This window comes from Camelus bactrianus, chromosome 3 (assembly GCF_048773025.1).
Source record: "Camelus bactrianus isolate YW-2024 breed Bactrian camel chromosome 3, ASM4877302v1, whole genome shotgun sequence".
Lineage (NCBI taxonomy): Eukaryota > Metazoa > Chordata > Mammalia > Artiodactyla > Camelidae > Camelus > Camelus bactrianus.
The window spans coordinates 109,065,649-109,082,310 of record NC_133541.1 but is presented as its reverse complement, the minus strand read 5'-3'; the positions used below and the strand labels follow the sequence as shown (position 1 = coordinate 109,082,310).

General features: G+C 48.4%; 1 protein-coding gene across 7 annotated transcripts; it reads left to right on the top strand.

Moving 5' to 3' along the window:
• ATOX1 (antioxidant 1 copper chaperone) lies at positions 1 to 15,846 on the top strand. Of its 7 annotated transcripts, none has more exons than XM_074360957.1 (4): positions 1 to 135; positions 6,030 to 6,105; positions 8,571 to 8,739; positions 15,638 to 15,846. In XM_074360957.1, exons 1-3 carry the CDS (start codon positions 130 to 132, stop codon positions 8,693 to 8,695), a joined length of 207 nt encoding a protein of 68 aa, XP_074217058.1. In that variant the 5' UTR covers positions 1 to 129; the 3' UTR covers positions 8,696 to 8,739; positions 15,638 to 15,846. The 7 variants fall into 7 exon arrangements, with proteins under 7 accessions (XP_074217058.1, XP_074217059.1, XP_074217061.1 ...); XM_074360958.1 differs by having other exon boundaries at positions 15,630 to 15,846; XM_074360960.1 differs by lacking the exon at positions 15,638 to 15,846 and adding an exon at positions 14,309 to 14,699.
• The last annotated feature ends 816 nt before the right edge of the window (positions 15,847 to 16,662 follow it).

Here is a 16,662-nt window from a genome sequence, read left to right as displayed (position 1 = left end):
AGAGGCCGGAGGGGCGGGGCCGGGAGCGGAGGGCCGCTCCTGCAGGCGCCCACACCCGGAAGCACAGTCGCGCCAGCGCTCACAGCGGGGGAAGGCGTCGCCGCCGCCACTGCCGCCACCACCTCAGTCATGCCGGTAAGTGGTCGCGCTGCCCCCGCCCCGCGCGGACCCGGGGCCTCCGGCTGGCGCCTCGCCTGCACCGCCGCTTGGCCAGAGGTCGCTCTTCAGGTGCTCAGGACGCGGCCGGAGCTGTTGCCCCTCTTCTCACCCTTCTCCACTCAGCCCCCAGCTTCTTCTACCCCTTGCAAAATCGGATCCAAAGGGCGTTTTATCTCAGAGTCAGGCTTCAGAACATCGAAGGTGCAAGGCCTCCAAGCGAGTACAAGCCCAAACCTTCCATGCATAGACGGGGTAACTGAGACCTAGAGAGGGGCAGAGAGTCACCCGAGATCACACAGGGAGTTGGTGGCGAGTCAGAACTGGGATGCCTGGTCCCTGCGCCTTTCACCTGAAGGTCCCTTCCCGGGGAGCTGGCCTGAAAGAGGGGGATGGGGTGGCTATTGTCTCTCGGACAGGGCAAGTGTTAAGAAATCCGCGTTTTTCTTCCCTTCCCCTGCCCACTCTTTCAGGTCAGCATTGGGCGACACTGAGTGGAGACAGTGCTTTTAACCTTTCCTATGTCACTTTATGAACCTGAACCCATGAGCTCCAGAGAGGTTCAGGGACCTGCCCAAAGTCACCAGTTGCCAGTGGCAGAGTTTGGGGAAGGAATGAGCAGGTCTTAGCCCACCTTAGCAGCTCAATCAGTCTTATGGTCAATTATGCACGGTTGCTCATGGCCTCATTTTGTAGGTAAAAAAACTAAGGCCTTTTGCAGATTAAAAAAATTAAAAGCCCAGTCTTTTATTCAGGTAGTGTTGGGAGTTGGGTGTGGCCAGGATTAAGCCCCTTATCTTCAGGCTCCCGTCTCTCCTGGCCTGAGCACATGCCAGATGCCCAACAAACTAGTCATACCGGCTTAGGAGGAAGCTCTGGTCTCAGTTGCATCTCGGAGATCCTGAATGGACTCATGTGTTTAGCACATGACATCCCCCGGGGTGCCTAGTTTTATGGCTTTGCTCCAACTAGGTACCCAGAGGTGTCCTGCAGGTGCCCTGTGTCTTAGCAGCCTAGCTTGGGGGAGCTGACAGGTGAGCCAGAGGCCCCCTGGGTCAGGCCACAAACATCTCAGGTGTCACTTCCCTTGGGTCTTGCCAGGTGCCTTGAGACAAATCCTCAGACAACACAAAGTATGGACAAAGAACCTGACATCAGCCCTCCCAGTTGAACAAATCTACCTGTGGCAATGTTAGAGGACAGCATTTATCACCCTGGGACCAGGATGGTGGAGGCTACTGGGTTTTTGCGGGAGATGGCTGTGAGGGGAAGGCCAGCTTGAGGGTCGCTCAAGTCTGCGTTCACTTCCGGAGATTTTGACAAGTAAAAGACCCACCAGATTGGATGATCAGAATGAAGAGGGCACTTGGCACCATATCACGAGATGAACAGCTGAAGGTGAAAGAGTATTAGTCAAGTGACTGTCACCGAAACTGGAAGAGGGAGAGTGTGTCTCCGGAGAGGTTTCTCAGACAAACACTAGGAATCTCAGAAACCTCTTTGAAAAATCTGTGCCCCAGCTTGCCAACTGGGTGCTCAGGCAAGCTGCTATACCTGTGGTGCCTTGATTTCCTCACCTGTAAAATGGGGATTAAAACTGACCTCACAGGACTGTCGTTAATATTAACTGGAAAAAATGCCAGTAAAATACATAGCACCAGCCACTGACGTAGCTAGTCCCCAAGAAATGGTAGCTCTGTGTATACCTAGGACAAGTAGGGTAGAACTGTAGGCAGGCAGGTTTCAACTCAATTTTAACAAGGACCACAGTGGGTGAGATTTTAGGCTTCGGGCACTATATCCAGTGTAGGCCCTGCTACTCACTAACCAGCTGTGTCACCCTGAGCGAGTGACCTAACCTCATCTGTAAAGGAGGGATAATAATGGGGGGGAGGGTAGAGCTCAGTAGTAGAGCATGTGCTTAGCACGCACAAGGTCCTGGGTTCAATCCCCAGTACCTCCATTAAAAAAAAAAAAATTAAAATAAATAAACCTAATCCCCCCCCAAAATTTGGGGAAAATAGAGGATAATAATAATGCCTACCTCATGAAGTTGTTGTGATGATTAAACAAGATAATTCATGGACAATGCCTGGTACATAGTAGGTACTCTCACATTACTATGTTCCCATATTCCCAACCATCAGGGTGTTCAAAGACTGAATGTCCCGGATATTGGAGAAAGAATTTCGTAAAGAGGGGAGGGAGGCTGGGCAACGTGACCCGTTCTATTTCTGCCCTTCCAGTTCTGAGATTCTGTTAAAGAACTGCGCAGACAACTGGGCCCTTTCATCTACTTTATGGGACCTGTTTTATAAGCGACAGAGCAGAGGCTCTGAGGGGCTGGGTTTGTGCAGAGTAAAAAGTGGGGCTGGTTTGGGGATTCTCTGTAAAGAATTACTCTGTCCATTTACTTTTTGCAACCCAGTGGTGGAGAAAGCACTGAATTGTAACAGTTGCCACCCTGGAAGCCTCTGACCTCTGTACCCTGAAGGATGAAAGGAGACCTGCTCTCTATAGCCTACGACAGAGAGCTCTAGAGCTCTGTTGACCTTAGGTCCTTGGGAAGCAAAAACTTCACAAGCCATTCCCATCTCAGGGCTCTGCTAAGAGTCATAGTTATGGCATGTGGCAGCCCTATCTGCTGGTCCAAAACCAGCAGGGTGTCCTTGGACCCAGAAAAGCCTGGGTTCACACCGTAGCCTCAGCACGTGACTGGGCAGCTGCGTTAACCCTTGGAACCTCAGTTTTCTCCTGAATATAGTAGGGTGATTAGCTCCCTTTCTAGACTGGGTGAGGGCTGACTTAGATACTATATAAAGAGCATTGCAAATAGTGAGCATTCAGTAGATTTGGGTTTTACATTGGCCTTGCAAACCGTTAAAGCTTTGGATGCGTGTACAGGTGCAACACACTGAAGATAAGGTTATTCTTTTTGTTTGTTTTTTAATTTTTAAATTTTTATGATGGGGAGGTAATTAGGTTTATTTTCTTATTTATTGTTCAATGGAGGTACTCGGAATTGAACCTAGGACTTTGTACATGCTAGGTGTGCAATCTACCACTGAGCTATACCCTCCCCACCAGACAGATGATAAGATTATTCTAGAGCAGGAGTCAGCAAACTTTTTCTCTAAAGGCCAGATAGTAAATACCTAAGGATAGTAGATAAGTTTGGAACCATATGGTCTGTTCCAACCACTCAACTCTGCCATTGTAGTATGAAAGTAAACGAATAACTTAGTTATGTTCCAGTAAAACTATATAAAATCAGGTCGCAGGCAAGCTGGAATCTGCCAATTTTTGTTCTAGAATAGAACGTCAAAGTATAACGTGGGCAGGAATAAACTGGGTGTCTTGTTAAAAATGAGGATTCTGCTTCAGGAGACCTGGGGTGGGATCTGAGATTCTGCATTTCTGCAAGCTCCCAGGTGATGCTGATACCATTCATCTGAGATACCACACGTTAAGGACAAGACTTTGGAATCCTCGCTAGAAACCGTTTTCTTAAAGCAGATTTTGCAGATTTGGCCTGAATAAAGTAATGGTCTACTGATCTTTTTTTGGGGGGGGGGGTTATTAGGTTTATTTATTTATATATATAGTTTATGTGTGTGTGTGTGTGTGTGTGTGTGTGTGTGTGTGTGTGTGTGTGTGTGTGTTTATATATAGAGAGAGGGGGAAAGAACTGGAGATTAAACCCAGGACCTCACGCATGCTAAGCATGCGCTCTATCACTGAGCTATACCCCGCCCCCGGGGTTCCTGGTCTTGATGGTTAGGTAATTCAGCATTGGAAAACCAAGCTGCTTAACTCTTGGCCTCAGTTTCTCCTGTACAGCATGATAATAATCCAGACCCAAAGATGTTTCGAGACTTGGAAAGAGCTTGAGAAGCCACTTAGACCAGTTTGTCTCACGTGTGTGGTTTTGCCTCCCTGTCTCACCCCAGGGGGTTAAAAATGGAGAGTCCTGGGGCCCACCCAGAGCTACAGAGCCGACTGAGGCAGCTGCCTGCAGGGCTGCACGGTCCCCAAGTCTCCCCATGATTCTTATGTGCACCGGGGCTGAGAAAACTGAATTGGCTAATGGGTTTTTGGTATGGAAAAGGGGACTGGGGCCCTTAAGGGCAGGGATTTTGCCTGAGGTCTTCCAATCAGATACAGTGCTGTGCTCCGAATTCCAGTTGAAGTAATAGATTTGAAATGCTCCATGAAAAATGTAGCCAAGCTTTTTTAAAGGGACAGAAAAGCAGGAAGTAGAACAAACTAATAATGATAATCCAACAGCTAACTTTTTACCCCAGAACCTACGACTAGGCTCCAGTCTCTTTTCCTAACATTAATTATCTATTGTTTCTGAGTAATTACCCCAAAACTTAGTGGTTTAAAACAACAAATTTAACTCACAGTTTCTGAGAGTCAGCAGTCTGGAAGCTGCTTAGCTGGTGTTCTGGCTCAGGGTCTCTCATGAAGCTGCAGTGAAGATGTGTCCAGGGCTGTGGTCATTTGAAGGCGGCTCTGCTTCCAAGATGGTGCTGTCACACGGCTGTTGGCTGGAGGACTCAGTTCCTCACCATGTGCATCTCTCCGTAGGGTTGCGTGAGGGAAGCCAGCTTCCTCCAGAGTGAATGACCCCAGAGAGAGAGTAAGGCAGGAGCCACGGTGTTTTTTCTGACTTACCCTCAGAGGGCATTTAACGTCACTTCAGCCATATTCTACTGGACACACAGGCCAACCATGAGACATTGTAGAATGGGACTGTTCAAGGGCATAAATAACCAGGAGTCTGAGATCGCTGGGCCATCTTGCATGCTGCTTACCATGCTTAAAATCCTATGTTCACCCCATTCACCAACCTGGGGAGGGACTCTCATCCCATTTTTGCAGCTACAGAAACCAAGACACAGAGGAGTTAAGTAACTTACTCATGGTCACACAGTGACCACTAAGTGCCACCAGAGCTGGGATCTGAAGCCAGGTCTTGTTCCAGAGATTTAACATAAAGGAAGTATTGGCATAAGTCATCTTTGAAAGCAAAGGAAGGACCCAGAAGTCTTCCACCAGCTGTGTTAATCATCTATTCACTCAACAAAATGTGTTAAGCACCTACTCTGTGCCAGGCAGTATTCCCAGTATTGAGGGTGCAGCAGTGAACTGAACAAAGCCTCATCATCTGGGAGCTTGCCGTCAGGTTGGTTGGCTATCCTGGAGACTGTAGGATGTTGGGCCACATGGAGAGTCCAGGAGCCTGGGTTCCCTGACCGGCCCAGCTGCAGCTCGCTGGGCGCGCAGGCAAATCCTTTCCCTTCCCAGGACTCAGGTGCTGCCTCTGAGTTGCTCGGGCAGTGGTCTCAGTATTTCAGATTCACCAGGGCAGCTTACTGGCCATTAAAAGGCCCCTGCGCAGGCTTGCTGATCAGAACCTATCATTGTTGCAAACTCCCAGGTGATTCTAATGCAGAAAATGATCTTCTGATGCATAAATAAGACAGCAGATCAACATTGCTCAGAGTATGGGGCCCACCCACATCAGTTATTAGTGATCCTGAGGCAACCCCCTAGCTGGAGAATCAGGATTTTGAAGGTGAGACTAGAAACCAACATCTTAAGTTAACTCCCCAGGTGATTCTCCTCGCTGTGCGCTGGACACCACTGGAAGATTCGTAGGGATTCTCTCCTTTAACACACAGTCTGCGAGATACAGAAGCTCTCAGTTACTCCACTGTGCAGCTGAAGAGAGTGGGGCTCAGAAACAGCCTATGGGAGAGGCAGCCCATAGCCGATCCTGCTGACTCCCTGCCCTCTGTCTTGGCCTGTGAGTGGGGTGTGGGGGCCCCTCTGCAGGACTTGGCTCATGGTCCCTTTTGTTTCAGAAGCACGAGTTCTCCGTGGACATGACCTGCGAAGGCTGCTCTAATGCAGTCACTCGGGTCCTCAACAAGCTGGGAGGTGAGTGAGTGGCCTGTGGTGAGGGGCGGGGTAGGGACACCCATACACTTATATCTTGTTCAAATGCATGCAGACAGGGCTGATAATAATAAAACCAAAATGTATTGAATATTGAGCATGTGCCAAGTACTCTGCTCAGTGGCTTCTGTGGAGCACGTCATTTAATCCTCACCACAAACATTTCAGGGAGCTTCTTTGAGTGCCTCCATTTCAAGCAGGAGGGAACTGAAGTTCAGAGAGGTTAACTAACTTATCGCGATCACACAGCCAATAAGTGGCAGAGCTAGAATTTGGCCACAGCAGAACCCCGGCAGTACTAGTTAAAATGTTGGCAGTCCTGCTCATCTGCAGTGTGGTAACTTTTGTTATGGAAATGTTTGACTGTCATTTTCAATTAAGATTTTAAAAGCTTTAAGACTGTAAGAAATATTGGATCAGTCATGTGCAGAACTCCTGAAGTCCCTCTTTTGGACACAGAAAACCATTATTGTCCTCCAGCCCCCTCAGTTCTCAGGCTGGGGTCTGGTCCTGGGGTTCCATGACAGACCTGTGATCAGATTCTGGTGGTGCTAGGGCAGTCAGTCTTCTAAGATGTTCATTTTTAAAACCGTAGATAATAATAACACCCAATTTGCCACGGATTTTCACGTGGATGTCATCTCATTAGCACTCACTGCAGTCCTCTGAGCCGTACTTGCTGCCTGAGGAATGGAGGATGTTGACACCAGGGCCTGGGAGGGGAAGAAACTTGCTCACAGTCCCACAGGGAGTGAGTCCATGGCTGGTTTTAGACTGTAACTGAGATCTGAACTTGAAAGAATCTGAAACAGTGGGAAGTACCTGGCTGCCCACCCGCCGTGTGACCATGGCCTCCTCTCCCCGGGGCCGGCCTTCCCCAGCTGCGCTCTGGGAACGTCCGTCTCTCAGCTTTGCTGTGGATGCTTTCAGCATGGAACTCTGCTATACAAGTGGCTGCTCTGGGTGAAGGGAGGGCAGGCCTGCTTTCGCTCTTGCCGGCTCCAGGACACTTGCGGGCTTCAGGGCACACAGCTTGAAATCCACTGGGTCATGTGATCCCAGAGGGTCTTGCAGCTCTCTGATGCCACTCAAATATTTATTCCAAAGAGGAGGGAGACACATCTAAACCAAAAGACAGAGCCCAGAGTACAGCCAGGATCCACTGTACTCCCCCACCCCCAGTATCCATTTGGTACAGAGTCCAAGGGCAGGACTAAGTCCTGTGCCCTGTGCTTCTTGAGGCCCCTTTGCTAGTGCTGGAGGATTTGCCTTTGAGCTCGGATGAGTTTCTACCCATCTTCCACTCTTCTCTCCACTTGGATGGCATCCTGAGAAAGGTCAGAAGGGTTGTCTGAGCTGATGGGGCCACAGATAGGCAGCGCTGGGCATACTTGAACTGGAAAGCCCATGAGGGCTGGCCGACCCCAACTCCTTCATGTAACCGATGGGGAAACCGAGGCCTGTGATTGGCAGGACCCAGCCAGTCCGTGGTGAAGCCAGGCCTGAGACCTGTCAGGGGCCTCCTGTCTGTATTCTGTTGTCTCAGCGAGACCCATTCCACATATTCCTGTGTGCCACTAGGGGGCTTTAAAAGGGCACGGCCCTTTAGGGGTGCAGTTTTGCAAAATCTATGCTACATTTGAAACATGCCAACCTGTTGCCCCACAGTTTTCATTCTATGAATTCATGGTATAGGCATATTTTCACAAGTTTCCTAAGATGCGTTCAAGTATGTTTACTATAGCGCTGTTGTGATAATAGTGAGAAATTGGAAGCAATCTCAGTATCCTTCAGTGGGAGATTGAGATGTGTGGGTCATCCACAGTGGGGAATATGGGGTAGCTGTTAAAAAAAAGAATGAAGTAAGTCTGTATGTACTGAGATGGCAAGACATCCTGGACATTGGAAAGTGAAATACAGTAAGACCCGTTTACATAGTATGATGCCACTTCGGGAAATTACTTCCCATTTGTCCATCAGAGAAAGACTGGGCAGGGGCCCTGCTGTTCACAGTGATCCTGAGAGGTAGGAAATAGTAGGGGGCCCCTTACAATTTTAAATTTTATTCAGAAATGTTTGCCCCCCTCCTTTTTTTTTAATGGTTTGTCTGTATTACTTCTGCAACTAAGAAAGAAACTTAACAGAAGCCCTGGTCTAGAGCAGGGATGGGCAAACTACAGCTCTTGGGCCCAGTCTAGCCCACAACCTGTTTTTGGGCAGCGGAGAGTGGTCTCTTACATTTTTATACGGTTGTAAAGACAATACACAGAAGACTATGCAGCAGAGTTCGTGCAGCCCACCGTGCCTAGAACATATGCTCTCTGGTCCTTTTCAGGAGAAGTTTGCTGATCCCTGGTCTAGAGGAAAGAGGAGGGTGGTTGTGAATAATTCAGGAGCCTGACTGGGAGCATCTCCCCCCTCCCCACCCCTACTTGCTCTTCCTGCAGGAGTTCAGTTTGACATTGACCTGCCCAACAAGAAGGTCTGCGTCGACTCCAAGCACAGCGTGGACACTCTGCTGGAGACCCTAGGGAAAACAGGAAAGGCTGTTTCCTACCTCGGCCCCAAGTAGTGAAGGCCCAGGCCCCTGGCTTGCAGGATGGACCAAAGTGGCAGGTGAGTGAGGCCCCGGCACCTCAACGAGATATGTCATTACCAAACGCAAATGACAAGCTCAGGGGCTCCTTTCAGCCCCCCTGTGAGTAGACTGAGCACTGCATGATGTATCCCAGGGACCCCTCTATGACTTGGGGGTACATTTCATCAGCAGCAGGGTTTAAGTTTAGAGCATATGGCCTTGAGCAGTGTGGCTTTTGCTGTGCCAAGTTAACTGTCCCATCAGAGGTGACACTTACGCCCTGGGTCTTGTGGTCCTGTGCAGTGACCAGGTAAGTTATTTCTCCTTGGCCTCTGTCCCCACTTGGAACCGTTATCCACTTCTTGAGCATGCCCTCTGCCCAGACTGGTGCAAAAGCAACAGCGTGCTCAATTTGGTAGTTTCTGAAAAGCCAGCCATTCCTCTGTGAGGTATTTACCCAAGAGAAATGGAAAGGACGTGTCCATGTGAAGACCTGTATGTAAATACTGATAGCAGCTTTGCTTGTAATAGCCAAAAACTGAAAACAACCCAGTGTCCATCACCAGGTGAATAAACAAATTGTGGTACAGCCATACAGCTGAATACCATCAGCCATGCATCTCACTTCTAGTGAGTGAAAGGAGCCAGGAAAAAAGAGACTATACTGTATGAATAAAATTCTAAAAAGATGCAAAGTTATCTGTTGCAACCAAAGCAGATCCGTGACTGCCTGATGATGTGGGGTGGCAAGGAGAGGCTGGAGGGAAGGATTACGAAGGGGCAGGAGGAAACTTTTGGGTTGGATATGTTCATTATCTCGAGTGGGGTGATGGTATGTGGATATATTCATTTCATAAGTTGCAAATTATCACACTCAAAATATATCTGTGTATAGCATGTCAGTTACACCTCCAATAAAGCTGTTAAAAGTGAAAAACAACAAAAACAAAGAGAAAAAACAGCAGCGTGTTTACCTGGATGTTCCCTTGGATTTTACACAATCTGGAAAGGCAAGTCAGTGGCACTGTGCCAGCACCCTTCACTGTGGAAGCAGGGCAGACTTGACTCACACATCCAGTATTCCTTCCCTCTGTGCCCAGCCACAGCCTCAGGATCCTCCACAGCACAGCCCTCCTACCCCATATAGTGCGTTTCATGCATGAATTACAATCGCCACATCTCTGATGCTATTCAGTACTCTCACCATAATTGAGAGAAAGGAGGCCTGGAGAGAGACAGTGTCTGGACCAGCCCCACACAGATGAGTAGCAGGGGCAGGGTGAGAGTCCGGCCTCTTGAATTGGAGCTCTGTAGTGGCTGGTAGCATTGTCCCTGTGCATGGTCCTCAGCTCCCCAGGCAGAGGCCTGCTACAACTGACAATGACCTGCAGGTACAGCCTCTTTCCTAAAGATGTGCATTCGAATCTGAGCTGTGGGAGTGTCCTGTGTATCTGGTGACATCATGTACAAATCATGAGATGTCAGGTATGTCTGGCTCCCTGGTCCCCTTTCTGCCCATGGATACAACCATGTTTGGGAATGATCTGGGATGAATAAGCAGTATGCTAGGATTCTAATTTTAGCTCTGTCCTCATTTCACACTGTGACTTTGGACACTTTTATTCCTGAGACTCAGTCCTCCCATCTGTAAAATGGAGCTGCAGCCTCTACCCTGCTTTCCTGCCTTGTGGGGGTGACTGTGAAATCCCTCTGAAGATGAAGGATTACCCTTAAAGGGAGAATAATGTTTCCACCATACCGGTGTTCATCACATGGTTCCTGCATCCCTAGGTTTTTTGGGGGGGTGGGTGGGAGGGACTCTGGGCCCTTCCATCTGTCCCAAGTAGCTCTGTTTTATATTGGGCCTCCATGCAATATTATGTTTATAAAGGTCTCTGTGACAAGGAGGGTGGAGGGAGGGAAGAGGAAAAACTTCCTCAGCTGGCTACACACATAGGGGACCCCCAGTGTGGACACCCTGAATTGGAAACTCCTGGCCTTAGCATGTGAATTTTGTTGAACTAAAAAACTAATAACCTGCCAGTTGCAAACCATGCATAGCTTAATGTGTGTTTTGCTCATAGTATGTTTTGTTAATTGAGATGAAATTCACACAACATGCAGTTAACCATTTTAAAGTGTACCATTCATTGGCACTTCGTGTATTCAGTGCAATTACTACTTCTCTCTAGCTGCAAAACTTCTCATCACCCTAGAAAAACTTTCTGTATACATTTAAGCAGTCACTCCCACTGCCCCCTCTCTCCATCCCCTGGCCATCACTAATCTGCTTTCTGTCCCCTCTGGACTCACCTATTCTGGATGTCTCACATAAAAGGAATCATCGTGTGACCTTTGGTGTCTGGCTTCTTTCACTCAGCATAATGTTTTCAAGATTCACCCAAACTTAACATGTATAAGTACTTCATTCCTTTCTATAGCTGGGTAGTTCTCATAGAATCGACTTATTTTAGCTTTTTTTTGTTATAGGCAGTTTCAAACCTATGCAAGTAGGGCAGTAAAATGAATCTCCATGTGCCCACCACCCACATCCAGCTGTCATCAAGTCACTGCCATCATTTCCTCTATGGCCTGCTATCCCCACCCCATGTAACTTCACAGCAGATTGCAGCAGCACAGAATTTCACGTGTGCATCTGTCAGTAACCGTGTGTAGTACGGAAAGGCTCCCAGAGATGCAGATACTCTGCACTGGGTGAGACTCACTCGTTGATCAAACAAGCTTTACCCTGCACACCCAGGCAGCCTGTCTCTGAGTCTGTTTTATGAGGCTTCCCTGATTTTGATGACTGATTTGAAGCCAGGTTTGGGCACCAAAGATAGAACGTTTACTGGTTATGAACTCTTGATCATCTGGCTCTGGGCAGAGATGTTTACTCGTGATTTTGTTCGCTCCCTTCCCAGTATAAATTGAAACAGACCAGGGCAGCTGTCCCAGCAGCCCTGGGAGTTTCCCAGAAGAGGGCCTCGGCGGTCATCGGCTTAGCAAGGCCAAGGGGATCCGGGCAAACTGAGTATAACAGTCTTGACTGGAGCAGCGTGCTGGGCTGGACGTGGGGGTTCTCATCCTGCTCCAGCACCAAGCTTTCCCACCTCACCCCTACAACGGCCTCCTAGTGAACCTTTACTGCTCTTGTAATGTCTCCATGTGCACAGCAGATGGCGCCTTGTTCCACCTCTTTCAGGACGCTGACCCTCTCCTGCCTTCCAGACAGATCCAGGATCTGGCAGTCCTGCTCAGCGATGGGAGTTCCTGCAGAGACCCTCACTCACCCTGCTGCTCTGTAGTTCCCCTGCAATGAAGTCAAGCTGCTTTCACTGGAGATGTCTCTTGCGTGTTCTTATTGTCACTGGCTTATTTGCTGTGCTGCTCACATGTTGCTGTGAGGGAGATAATTTCAGTGCTTGCTTAGGTTGGAGTTCTAAGAGCTCCCAACTGGGCATTAGAGGCCCGGTGGATTCTGACTCTTTGCTGTGTGATCTTTTGCAAGTCACTTCCCCTCTCTGGGCCTCACTTTTCCTCATCTATAAAGTAAAGGTGTTGGGTCAGATTGGTGATCCCTTTTCTTTTCACTATTTTCTTGGACCCTACATTTTGGAAAACTTTTTTCTGTCAAGTGAATTGCATTTAAGGGATGTAAAATCTTAAGGCAGTTAGAACACAAGGAAGAGGCAGTGAAGGCAGACTGCCTGGGATAGAGTCCAGGCTCCATACTGCAAAGCTGTGCACTTGACTGCTCCTTGTCCACGGGCATAGAAGTTGTACCAGCAAATGGTGGGGATTGCATGAGGCGGCACAGGTAAATCACCCAGAGCAGTGCCGGCCAGTTAGATACCACCCAGTGGACATTCGCTATTCACGTATATTTTGTGTGTGTATTTAATTAATCAAAGATCTGTAGAAATGGCAGAGTTCCAGTCAGCCTAAAAGTCAGTGTCTCACAGAGTTGATTCAGTTATATCAGAACAGCAGGAATGTTTTAGTTTGTGTAGCTTTTTGTTTAAAAAATACTCCTTTAAACCAGTGGCTCTCAAACTTTTTCACCTTAGGATCCTTTTCTACTCTTAAAGAATTACTGAGTATCTTCAAGATCTTACGGTTATGTGGGTTATGCCATATTAGAAATTAAAACAGGAATTTTTGAAACACAAAAATACACAAGCACATATCCCAGTAGCCATCAGGACGAGATGAGATCATTGTGCAGCATTTAGATTCTGGAAACTTCACTGCATGATTGTAAGGGAAAGAAAAAGGCATCTTACAGGAAAAGTTTTGACGTCGTGTACCTTCTGAAAGGTCTCGGGGACCACACGTTGAGAATTGCTGCTCTGACCATCTGCTGGGCAGTGACTGGGGACAAGCCCTGCTGGAGCTGGGATGAGACCTGGCCCTGGCCTTGGCCACCTGTGACCTCAGGGACCAGTCACCTCATCTTTTCCAGAGGTGGTTTCCTCATATGTACAATGCACAACACTTGCACCTCAGGGGCCTTAAGGAAGATTTTGTTTCCACTCTAAACTGTGTGCTGGCAAAATTTGGGTCCCGATACGAGAGTGTTAAAACAAGTCTCAGCCATTTCTACCTCCGTGGTCCCTTGGGGGCACAGGGACTCTCCCAACCCTCCTGGTATCTGGGCTTCTTTGCCACAAGATGGCAGTGTCCTTTGGATCTGACCATCACATTTCTGTGGGCCCTGGGAGTCTGAACTCGAGTTTTTCCATTTTCAAGCTTCCCAAGAGACCTGGTTCAGGCTGGCTGGCCCACTGGGAACGCCCCAGGGTGGAGATGCTGGTTCCTCTTAGGGCGAGTGGTCCTTGAAGGAGTTCCTTTCCTTTGGCTCTTCTCCGTACCCCTACCCCCCAGCCCTGCTGGAATCCAGGTTTCCAGCCGAGGTCCTGGGTTCTGTCCTTTGAGGCCCCCAAGGAGCTGAGGAAGCTCCCGCGCCCACCAGCAGCCCAGCTGATGGAGCGAATGAGATCACACAGCACTGTGTGGGAATGGGGAGCAGTTGTGTCCGCAAGTTACCACGGTGCTTTCGCCAGTACCTGACCCAGCCCACCTTCCCAGCCTCTCCCGCCCTCCCCTCAGCCAGCCGCGCCTCCTGGGTCTCCCAGGTGCCATGCTTTTGTTCCTGCTGCCCCCGTAAGTGGAATGATCCCTGCCTGCCTCCCCACCACCTCCTGTCTCCCTGTACAAATTCCTTTCCCTCCCTTGCATACCACAGCCTCCATGGAACCTCTCCACAACTGGAAGTGATTTATTTCTCCTCTTGGCTTCACAGCATTTATCCCACTAGCTTCAGTCTTGAGGCAGAGCTTCCTGTCCACGTGTCTGTCCTGTCCTCAAGAATCAGGCCACACAGAACGGGCACTGAGGGGATATCTGATGGCTGTGTAATGGCAGCCACTTGGGGGTTGTTCATTGTGCATCCTGCCCTTGCACTAATGTCATTCACCTTCATCCGGTCCCTGTAGGACCAGGACAGACCCAGATACCTGGCAGGTGTGCAGGTGTTTATTGAGTTAATCATACAGAGGAGATCACCTTGTCTGATCCTTTTAGCAGGTTTACGTTTTTTCAAAGGTCCCTGGTGTGAGCAGCCTGGAGCCAACCCTGGGTCTCACTGTTCCTGGGACTGCTGGGGTGAACCTCCCACCACCTTTGCGTCTGTTGACCTCCCCACCCCATGGCCGAAGCCTTACCTTGTCCGGTGCTGACATCCCCACAGCTGGAGAGAAGCCACACTGGCCCCCAGGGAGCTGGAGGCAGAGCCCGGCGACTGGACTTGGGAGAGGGTCCATCACTGTGACTGTGTGGACCGTGAAGGGAGCCCCTCCACTCTGAGTGAGCTTGAGCAAGTCACCTCCTGTCTCTGCCTCCTGTTAAATACAAGTTTTTGATTTTTGAGTGTTTTTTTTAAACAGCTTTATTGAGGTATAATTTCATTCAATAAATGGCACACAATGTAAGCATATATGTAGTTTTAAAATATGCACATACACACTCATGAAACCATCACCACAATCAAGAGAGTGGTGACATTTATCACCTCGAAAACTTTCTTTGGGACCCTTGATAATCCTTCCCACCCCTCCCTCCATCCCCAAGCAACCATGGATCTGCTTTCTGTCAGTATCAATTAGTTTGCAGTTCCTAGACTTTTACATAAGTACAGTCATACAGAAAGTACTCATTTTTGTCGTTTTTTTCCACTCAGCACAATTACTTTGACATTCACCCACGTTATAAAGGTATCAGTAGTTTGTTTCTTCCTCTCACTGAGTAGTATCCCATTGTACGGCTGTACCACAAGTGTCATTCATTCGACTGTTGGTGGACACTGGACTTGCTTGCCAATTTTTTAAACTGCTCTCTGGTGCTGGCCAAGTTCCCCAAGGGCTCCAGAGGGCACAGGCTTATGTGCCAAACCAAGGCAGCTCAACATATAGTTTTACCTACCAGGCTTCTTCCTACAGCCTAGAGGTATTAAGCCACGCTCTCGACTTCAGCAGATCTGGATTCAAAGTCCACCTCCACCACTTAATAACCACATGGCCTGAGGAAAGTAACTGATTCTTCTGTGCAACTCAGTTTCCTCATCTGTACCATGGGGATTGTAACATACCTACTGGTTACTGTGAGACTTAAGATCATCACACGCCTAATGCTGGATGGAGAAGAACAAACCTGACTCCATATTAGATCAGTTCCTTTAGCTCTAAACCTGTGCTGTTTCCTGTGCTTAGTCATGCTGGTTCTGCACCTTTTGTAAAAGAATGTTCCTATAGCCTGAAATAGACAGGATAGCTCATTTTCAAGCTCTGACCTTTAAGGGTATAACACTTTCCCATTCACAAAGAGACAAAATGTTGCAGAACAGAGAATAACATTTGTCTTTTTGGAGGTTAACAGGAACATCATGACCTGACCTACATGGACAGCTGCAAGAACGAAGGATTTCGACACTAAGAAGTTGGCAACAACAAATCACACCCCCTCCCCTTTTTAGTATAAAAGGAGCCTGAATTCTGACTTGGGGATGATAATTCTCCAGGACATAAGTCTGCCGTCTTTTTGGTCTGCTGGCTTTCTGAATAAAGTCGCTATTCCTTGCCCCAATACCTCATCTCCTGATTTATTGGCATGTCGTGCAGTGAGCAGAACGAGTTTGGACTGGATAACAATTCCATACATAAAGCTCTTTTGGGGGGCGTGGTAGGGGGAGGTAATTAGATTTTTATTTACTTTTCATGGAGGTACTCGTATTGAACCCAGGACCTTGTGCATGTTAGGCATGCGCTCTACCACAGAGCTATACCCTCCCCCGACCCCCAACACATAAAGCTTTTTGAGCAAATTTTCACAATGATACAATTTGAAGTTTGAAAGCTGAAATCTGAAGATCTGCAGCTGTAGGGCCTTTCAACCCTGCAGACGAGAAGTAAAAATGGACCTTCAAGCATTGCACCGTGTGGGAGGCCAGCGGGTGTTTGCTCCGGTCACGGCCCTCTCTGTGGCATTCTCCTTTAATTAGTACCAGTCTCTGAAAAAGCCCGAGTCTGTAATTTCTGGGGAGTGTCCCGCAGGGCTGCTTTTAGATTTCTATGTCTTTAGGGACTGTGGCCACTTAGTTTAAGTGGACAAGCTTCCTAATCTGCTTCCTAAGAAGGAAAAAGTCTGCAAATCTCATGATTACCAGCTGGAGCCTTGAAAGAAAATACTGAAGCCTCTGGAAATAAATCTCTCTCTCGCGCGCTCTCTCTCTCTCTCTCTGTCTTTCTCTGTCTCTCTCTCTCTGGTCTGCTTATCGTGGGCTCCTAGCTTCCTAATCCTTCTGGAATCATAAATCCCCAGATAGCTAGAAGCAGGCTGGATCTTAGATAAGAATGCAGGCTCTGCAGACAAACAGATAGATGGGTTCAGTGCCAGCCTGAACC

What these genes read in the sequence shown, in the direction of transcription:
- ATOX1 (XM_074360957.1), top strand. An exon ending in GGTCCTCAACAAGCTGGGAG is followed by an intron (nt 6,106 to 8,570) that starts GTGAGTGAGTGG and finishes CTCTTCCTGCAG; the next exon opens with GAGTTCAGTTTGACATTGAC.